This window comes from Danio rerio, chromosome 1 (genome assembly GCF_049306965.1).
Source record: "Danio rerio strain Tuebingen ecotype United States chromosome 1, GRCz12tu, whole genome shotgun sequence".
Lineage (NCBI taxonomy): Eukaryota > Metazoa > Chordata > Actinopteri > Cypriniformes > Danionidae > Danio > Danio rerio.
In genome coordinates, this window is record NC_133176.1 from 27,237,547 (window position 1) to 27,247,686 (window position 10,140).

The 10,140-nt window shown below is 35.2% G+C and overlaps 1 protein-coding gene across 2 annotated transcripts in view; it reads right to left on the minus strand.

Annotated features, from left to right (window-relative positions):
* dchs2 (dachsous cadherin-related 2) overlaps positions 1-10,140 on the minus strand; it is a 49,075-nt gene extending 38,935 nt beyond the window's left edge. The window contains exons 1-3 of one of the 2 annotated variants that reach the window (XM_068221269.2): positions 8,107-10,140; positions 4,627-4,818; positions 4,288-4,519 (exon numbers count right to left, since the gene is read on the minus strand). In XM_068221269.2, coding sequence (XP_068077370.2) covers positions 4,288-4,519; positions 4,627-4,818; positions 8,107-9,846 — 2,164 coding nt within the window. In that variant the 5' untranslated portion in view covers positions 9,847-10,140. The remainder of the gene's footprint in view (positions 1-4,287; positions 4,520-4,626; positions 4,819-8,106) is intronic. The other variant, XM_021476495.3, reaches the window with a different exon arrangement.

Sequence of the window (10,140 nt, forward strand, 5' to 3'; positions counted from 1 at the left end):
TGAAGCAAACTGTCAGAAATAACCAGTTTGTTGAAAAGATCTGTAAATCTGATCATTAGAGCATAATATGCTCAACTAATAGTTAAAAGAAGGTTTATATTTGCAACCAGGGCTTGACATTAACACCAGCCAACCCGCCAAATGCGGGTAGATTTCAGCTGTGGAAGGTTAGAGAGCCGGTCCCACTAGCCACTTTGGCTGGTTGAAAGTAATGTTTAAATTGTAGTTCATTGAGAAGCAGCACGACTGACAAAATAACTGTTCACGTTAGCAAAAGAAAGCAGGTGAATATCGAATGAGAGGATGATTTATAAAGCTTGCGCGCTCCCGTTTCCTTGCACAATGCAACATTGCCATTAACCATTCTTTGAACAGATTACAATTAAGCTAAAGTTAACTGCACGCAATCATCCTTTCATTATCGCACATGGTATGTGTTTCACCTGCTTTCTTTTGCTCACAGTTTTTTAAATTTTTTTTTTTACTTATGGTTTAATTATCATTCATTAAATAGAATTGCTTTGATAGGAGATTAACTTCCTATTTATGCATAGTGAACTGGTCAGGGACCTTTAACCCGGACAAACTTTTGTGCATACTTTTAGATAAATGGCAATAATTTTTTTTCAAATGTCTTTTTTTTTTTTTTTAAAGAAAGGTTTTGTTGAATAAAAGCACATGTATAGAGCTAAATTTTGCATGTTTTCATTTTTTTAAATTAGTTAAAATGTATAGCTGAGAAATAATTAGTTATTTGTTAATTTATTTTTGGAGTGGCCAGATAAAAGTTTGGTAAATCCTTAATCCTAACTGTACTTTATGACTCTTTGAAATTGATAAACTCTATAAAATACTTCAGTTTAATATGTAATAAAAGTCAATTCTTTGACTGCTACAGAACTAACTGAAAACAATTTCACTGAGGATTCTACTTTACCTCCAGCTCTGTATAATTCTTTAGCAATATTCATTGGATAACAGGGATAAGTTCACATCACTGAAGGTGATGTGGTTATGTTTGTTGTTAGCTCCACTTTTGACAGATGGTGGGAGGCCCGCTAGATTCTGTCACCTTGAACTAACTTCAAATCCTTATCTGTTGATTGAAACTGGGGTGAGTAACCTTATGCATTCATGCACTCATTGGCACACAGAAAGCTAATCACTGGCACGCAGACAAGGGCATGAGTGATTAAATCTTTAAATATTGTATTTAGCTGTTTGTTTTAGCAGTCCCTAACAATAAAAAATATACTTAGTCCTCATTAGAGATCTACCCAGGATTTCTTCAGGTGATAATTGGAATTTTGTATTTAATCCGTAATTATTGATAGTTTATGTTTGCTTGGTAAGAATAAGAAATGGGATTTTTATTTTGATTCATCTTCCCAATTTTTCCATACACTTTCTGCATTGTTCAGTTGTTTGCAAGATTAATAAAACAACATTTAAGACAGTTAGCCAATCATCTGTTGAGGCACAATCACACTCTGTAAATCTATTTCCATCATAATTGAAGAATGTAACTAACAAAAATGTAAAACTTAATACGATGGAAACATACAGTTTAGCTACTTTTTAATGTGTGTAATATCACTGTTACAATTTTTATGTAAGAAATTGTATTCACCAAAGTGCAGTACTGAAAGCACAATTAGTTGAAGATTAATTAATTGAGATTTATGAATATGAATAAAGAAAATATGAATACAATAAATATATAAATATGCAGCATATTATATCATTGTACATAAACAACATTTTAATATAAACAGACACACACAGCATGACATCATGCCAAAAAAGTACTTGAATTCAAAACATCACTGTTTTAATGTGAACTTAAAATCCTGTTGTGTCTCTAACTTAATGAGGTGAACTAATGGTGCTTAAAAATGTATCAATACATATTGGTGATGGCTATGTGTGTGAGAGAATATATACTGTACCTACTGTAGCATAAGCCATTTATCCTTTAATTTCCTTTCTGACAATAACTGAAATGTTTGATCGAATGTAGTGAAATGATTTCACATTCGCTTAAAATGTTCTACACATCTGCATTTAATGTATGGGAAGAAATGTTTACTTTAGTGGGAGCACACTAAAAGACAAGGAGCATTTGTTTTCAGATCTAAGCCACAGCTGCTTGCCCTCACTGCTGTCTTCTAAATGTAAGAGAGAATATAACATTTAACATGGAACAATAATTGATGACAGAACTGTGATTAATGTAAGAATAGGCCTGCTACTTCATTACAGTGTAATCTGATTATTGTACTGCGTCACACCAATGGTTTAGCAGTGGCTCTATGTACGTATGTGAAAACGCAAAGGCAGTGATTATAACTGAAGCTATTCAAAAACCTTGAATATTATTTACTAAAATCATGATATTGTGTTTTTGATTTTTGATATCTTTAATATGTCTGCACAATAATATTGTATGGATGAAATAAAACATCTGTCATATCATATTATGCTCTCACTTATACTGTGGTGTCGCATCTTACATCGTTCATGGTAATAGCTTTTTTTCATTATTTGAATGACTGGAATCTTACACAACACCACATGGATGAAGGCAGAAACATGAATAACAGCCTGATTAAAAAGTTTTATATTTTTTTAAACAATACTTGTGTTTATATTTCTACATCCTTATACATTTCGCCAGAAATTTGAACAAAGCTAAAAAAAAATAATAATGTAAGAAAAAGTATATTTGCGTATATACTTTAAATGTAAAAAAAAAAAGAATCAATAAATATATTGTAAACTATTCATACATTTTTATATATACTACTGTATCAGTATGTACTGATAACTAGATTACTTTATATTTTACTTTTTATACATTATCAGGATGAGATGTTGTGATATGAGATTTTTATCATACTGTGTCATGTAATTCTTTATTGATTGTTATGCTTAAAATAAAATAACTTACATAAGAGTAAATAATGTTAATATATACTGTACGTGTACCTGGCTGCACTGGAACTCCTTAAATGTATTAAATTGTACAAAATATTATAGCAAATTATGGAGGTGAAATTACAAATTAAACGCTGTGTAAAACGTATATCAATCCTTCAAAGAAAAGAAGAAAAAATTCTTTCTGTATGTGCTCTAAGTAGACACCACAAAAAACATGTCACGTGTCACTCATGTCCAGTAAGGACTTAACAAGGTGCTGTGTAAATCCACTGGCTTCCTACTGGGACATGACAGACCCCATTACTATATCTGTTAAAGAAGTCTCTTAGCCTGACTGTCAAGACAAGCACGCACTAACATGTCTAAACCAAATAGATTCATTCATTCATTTTCTTTTCGGCTTCGTCCTTTTTTTAATCTGGATCTTTATTAATCTTTTCTTATCCAGCATATGTTTTACACAGCGGATACCCTTTCAGCTGCAACCCATCACTAGGAAACATCCATACACACTTATTTACACACAGACACTACAGAAAATCTGGCTTACCCAATTCACCTATAATACATGTTTTTGGATAACCCGAAGGAAACCCAAGTGAAAATGGGGAGAACATGCAAACTCTACACAGAAATGCCAACTGACCCAGCCGGGGCTCGAACCAAAAAAAATCAGAAAAATCCAAAAACTGACTCTCCATAGACAGCAATGCAGTCTGAGAGAGCTTTCGGATCTAAAATATCTCAATTTGTGTTGTAATGATGAACAATAAATGAATGATGAACGATGTAGAAGTCCGGTTTTCCCCATTCACTGAATTGATTAACAGGGGCCATGTTTCTATAATAACACGTATACACATGTCCACAGAATTTTTTTGTAAATAAACTCGGATTAAAATATCAGTTCCAGGCACGTGAGAACGGTGGGCAGTGAGAATTAGCTCATTTGCATTTAAACCACAGAAAATAAAAACAGCTATAATGTATTTAGAGGCACAATGTCAGGAGGCTAAATAAATAAATCTGATGTGTATTTTAAGCTGAAAACTTACAGATACATTCTTTAGACACCAAAGACTTATCTTACATCTAGTAAAATGGGAAGAATTTGTGCCCTTTAAAAAAAGAAGTCATCTACATCTGAGACATTTTGTGTTACTGGAAGAATAATGAAGATTTTCATGCTATTTTCATCTAAATAAAAGTCTCTGAGGTGAACAAATAAAAAGTGCTAAACCCTCACCTAACATACAAATGGGACATACTCAAGTGGGATAAGCAACAAACACACATTTAGGTGCTGAGCAAACACATAATGCTAAATGTTAACTTGCAACACGTTACCTGTTGACTGGTCCATAGTGAATAAAGTCGCAGAATCTCCAGGCTGAAGTTCGTAAGTGATTTTCCCATAGTTTCCAGCATCTTGGTCAGACGCATAAACATTAAGGAGCTCGGTGCCAGGTTGGGCATGGACGCTCACACTTGTGACATATTTCCCAGGATTAAAAACAGGAGCATTATCATTCACATCTTCTATGTCAATATGAACAAACGTTTGCGAGCTGAACCCGTCCTGTTCAGAAAAATAATAAGACAAGCGTAAAAAGCATATTTGTAAGCTACTTTTTCAGTCTAAATGTAATATTCTACAATATGAGGATTAACAAAACTTAAACTTACTTGATCTTCAGCTTTAATCAACAGGTCAAAGGTCAAAAGGCCAGCTTCATAATCAATATCTTGAGACACACAAATGTTCCCAGTCACAGAGTTTATGTGAAAGAAAGGGTGAACATCCTTGCCACTGAAGCCGTCATAAAGGAAGTATTGCACTGATCCAAATTCAGCACCATCGGCATCTATGGCAGTTACCTGGACCAGATGAATAAGTAAAAAAAATATATTATTTATAAATTATGTAAGTTACATGTTATTATCAAAATCTACAGCTGACATTATTTCATGACCCCCAATGCTAGAATTACTCAGAAGGAACTTATACTGATATACTGAAATTTAGTTTACCCCTCAAGCACTATGATTCTTGTCTAATTCTTGCCTTGTCTAGTTCTAAAGTGGTGATGCTTATTTTTAATAAACAACAATATATAAATGTGTCACCAAAAAATCCTGTCCTTGTATTGATTATTTAGACAGACCTAATGGTCAGACAAATATTCCTTTTTAAATATAAAAAAAAGATATGTAATATTATAAACAATTTCAGTTAAGTAAACTGCATCTTTCCTAATCTAAAAGCCAGTCATTTTTAAAGAAGTAGTATTCAACTATCTGACCATAAGGCCGGTCCTTATCTTATTAACTTCGGTTAAAGTGTTGGCACAGCAAAGGGTGTCTCAGATTAACCTTTCCCACTTCACTCTTTGAGCAGGCAAATTGTGATATACCTGTTTCAACAAAACACTCCTGCACACTTGATATTAAACTGTGTTTTGTTGGAATATCTAATCAATTCCATGTGTTCAATAAAAAAGGTAAGCAGGGGTTTTTCTTCAATGTCAAAAATCTTAGTAATTTATTAGCTTCAAACGAATAATTTGATTTACAGAATTCTGATAACCCCATTTCAATGTATAAGTTAAATTCAATTGGTACGCAACAACTTTCATTTCCTGATGCACGCTTTTATACGCAGTTGATATCAACAGGTGGACTTTAGTGAAATTCATCCCTTTGCAATCATTCTCCAGTCCTCCTTTGGCCGCTCCCATACATACGTCCTCTTTGTCTACTTATTCTCTGCACAACGTCAAAAGCACGAGACTTCTCAACTGCAAATTCTGTGTTCATTGTCAACCCATCTCTGCTCACAGGAAGATTCACTGCAGAGCTCAAGTTAATTTCAGACAATCAGGCCCTTGCATTTCCATCAGCTTCACCTACTTTCTCAAAATTGCTTTATTAGTATACTATGCAAGGCATATCACACACGAGAAGAAGCTTGGTTAATATGCCACCTTAAGCTAGTGGTCACCAAACTTGTTCCTGGAGGGCCGGTGTCCTGCAGATTTTAGCTCCAACTTAAATCAAACACTCCTGAACAAGCGTATCAAGGACTTACTAGGTACTTAAAACATCCAGGCAGGTGTATTAAGGCAAGTTGGAGCTAAACCCTGCAGGGACACCGGCCCTCCAGGACCAAGATTGGTGACCGCTGCCTTAAGCAATACAAATACAATTGTCCAATAAAAAGAGAAAGAGACAAAAATTATTAAAAATATATATATTTATTTTTCCCCAACAGTTTTCATCAATCTGAATCACAAGTGGACAGTGCTCGATACAAATGAAAACAGGGACTAAAACAATATGAGCTTGTCAACTTTGTGGTTGGGGTGGATATCACACTTGGTTTATTCATTTTTTTAAAAAAGAAAAGTTTTCATTTTATACAAATTAATGTAAATCTGCCAAATTGCAACCTTTTTTGCTGATGATATTGAGGTGGATGGAGAGTGTTAACCTCCTATTAATTCAGAGCTTATGCTATGTTCTTTTTGTACACCTCATACACACTCGTATGTATTTGTGGTCTAGATCCTAAACAGATATACTGCAGAAGACTGATCAGAAAACCGATCAAAACAAAAAGTTTTGATTGCACTACATAACATTTTTTTGCAGTCGGTTTAACAAATGTGTTAAAAAGGGGGTTCTGAATTATTCTTCCTATCTTCAGCAACTGCAGCAACTTATGATCTTATGCTTTCTGTCATAAAAGAGATTATATCAGCATTTATGAGCCCAGTAGTGGGTGGAAGGATTGGGACCTCCGGTCAAAGTCTGAAAACATGTGTCTAAGATCATAAATTATAGAAACCCTCTCGCACGCAAAGCTCATTGCGGCCATGATCAAAAAGATAGATATCAAAAAATATATTCTGTAAAAAACCTGTACCTACCAAACATAAAATACAGCAAAACAACATTAAATCTTTAACAAAAATGTACATATTTTGTTTTAACACATGTAAATGGCTATCTAAATGTTTTTTGCAAATACTGTAAAAGTTCAGTGAAATTTTTGCAAGGATGTGCATGCATGGAGTATTTTAACAGATGGTACCCTAAAATAGCTCTGGTCTCAACACTTCAGAGTTAGTCTGGGATTACACAAAGACACAAAACTAACTGAGACTAAACCCTAAATACACAGAACAAATTCTCCAAGATGTAAATCACCATTCACAGCTGAAAAAGAACTGGTGCAGCCTTAGAAATAGAAAGAAGGGTTGCACTAAATATTAGATAACTGTGCATCATGTTCATTAGAATAAAAACATATTAAAATCAAATAGAAATACAGGCAAAGGAAAAAAAGTGGCAGAGGTTTAGTAGCCTTTTGTTCTACCATGATATTCGTTGTTTATTAATTTTCCAACTCATTTACATTTTTAATAAATGTTAAAACATTAAAAACCTTTTTAAACCACAACTATAAATATGATTTCATTTGTCATGCCGAATGCACTTGTGCCAGGCGAAAGCAGTGAGCAGTGTGTTGTGCTTATTTTGCAACACAGCCATCTTTGTTTCAATAAAAAGTCATAGTACTGTCTCTGTTTTGAGAGAGGGTGGCTGTGTGTGTTGTTGTGATTGTAAAAGAGTAATTCTTGTGACCTTGTGATTCCTACAATGCTTTATTTGTTGTACCAGGGTTTCATCCACTATAGTGTAAAAGTTCTAACATAAAGTAAAGACATACCTTACACCTGTAATACCGACATACAAATCACAACATCATTTTTTTGTTTTTCTTCTTTAACTTAATAGTAACTTAACAGTAATTATTGTTCACCCTAAAATGAAAATGTTTTACTTACCCCTCAAGTTTTATCAAACGTTATCACTGTATCTAATTTATTAATTTATTTTAATTAGTTTGTAATCTCAAATGTAAATAAATAAAAATAAAAAAAAAATTAACTCATAAACTTCATATATGCAAAACATGTTTAAAATCTCATATAAAATAAAACATCATTTTTACATGAAAAATATTATGTTTATTTTTTTGCTCTAAATATGTATGATGTTAGTTCCCTTGTGAAAATGTGGAAAACATAGGACTTTACTGTTTTTCTATCACATTGTTTAAGTTATAACTTCATCAAAAGGAGAGTAATAATAAGTTTGTACCTGTAAGATGCATGTTCCAACAGCTGTGTGTTCTTTGACAGTTGCATTATAGAACTGTTGTTGGAAAATGGGTTTGTTGTCATTGACATCCTCCACATGGATGATCACAGTGGCTGTAGAAGACAGGGAAGGGGAACCACCATCACTCGCCACCACCAGAAACCTCAGCTCCCTCTCTCTCTCATGGTCAAGGGCAGCAGCTGTAGTAATGACACCTAATGTTGGATCTATGTTAAACGGACACTTTTGCTCTGACTGCACAATAGAGTAAATGATTTCAGAGTCCCCTCCTAGATCTTTGTCCGTTGCTTTGACTCGAAATACAGCTGTTCCAACTCGCACATCCTCGTCAATGCTTTCCTCATAGATGGTTTGATGAAAAACAGGTGGATTGTCATTCACATCTGTGACCTGAATCTGAAATGTTATCACACTGCTCAAAGGAGGGCATCCATAATCTGAGGCAGTCACGGTAAGTTCATACAAGTCCTTCATCTCTCTGTCCAGTGGGCCATCAACACAGAGAACATAAAGAAAATCATCCATAGATCTGAGGGAAAACATCCCATCTCCACCTTGGAGGAGCACATCGATCTTCTTGACATCTCCTAAATCTGGATCTGAGACGGCAATCCTGGCAACATAGTTTTCAAATCCTGCTCCTTCAGATACTTCAGGTGCTCCAGCCTCATTAAGAAACAGAACACTAATATTTGGAGGGTTGTCATTGACATTCAGGACTTTAATACTTACAAATGTGTTGGAGGATTCCGGTTGAATCCCAGAATCCCATGCTGTCACAATGAGTTCATAATATGACTCGTTTTCATAGTCCAAATGTTTATTGACACTAATGATACCTGAAGAACTGCCAATAATGAAAAACTCATTGGGGTCACTTTGACGGCGATTGATCCCATAGATGACCTGGCCATTGCTTCCAAGATCTGCGTCTGTCGCAAATATCTGGCAGACAGGTGTCATTAATGTGGCATTTTCCAATATGACAGCATGATACTCAGATTGGTTGAAAACAGGCTGGTTGTCATTTTCATCAAGTACAGTAATTTGTGCTTGCAACTGGCCTGTTTTTGGTGGAACACCACCATCAAAAGCCTCAATAGTGAAATTATAGAAGTCTGCTATTTCTCTATCTAATCTTGTTTGCAGAACAAGATCTAAATTGAACATGCCAACTCCATTACTGCGGATCTCCACTTTAAAAAGTTCTCTCATTTCTCCATCTGTTATTCTGTAGCCCTGGGTGCCATAATCCCCCTCATCCTTGTCCTGTGCTCCTTCCAACTCAAACCGGGTTCCCGGAGGGCTTAATTCAGACACGTTCAAATGGATTATTTTTACAGGGAATATTGGGAAATTATCATTTACATCCGTCACCTGAATAGATACTTTAATAACCTCTCCTGTTAATGTTGCGGCCGCGAACTCGTACTTATCTGTGCGCTCTCGATCCAACACTACTGCGGTAGAGATGATCCCGGTGTCTCCGTCGATCTCAAAGTCTCTAAACACCTCCGAATCTCTGCTCTCAGATATAAAAAATCCAGAACTCTGGGTTTTCGCCGGTAGCCCAGCTCTTATATCCCCGACAATAGTTTTCGCAGGTAAACCTTCCTCTACGGAGAGACTGAGATTGAACACCTGCGCGCAAACGTGCTCACATAATAATGCGAGTAAGAGACACTGGAAGAAAGTCCGTGTGTAAAACTCCATGTTCATGCGAAAACATTAGCAGTTAAAATGATTTACATTCATTATAGACTGAAGAGGAAACACGTCTTCGCAGTATCTTCTTCACTGTGAACTGAAGTTCACGCTGTTTTCAGGGACGAATGTTCCTCCATGTCTTTCCAGCGTTTACAGACATTCTTTCTTAGCTCTGTGTACATGTATTTTTTTATATATATAAATCCGTCTTCTGCCGGAGAAGTTAAAGCAGCACATCAGCAGAAGGTCAGAGGGTGTTTTGTGTCGAGCAGCATGAGCGATAATGATGAAGCTCCCCCCTGGGTC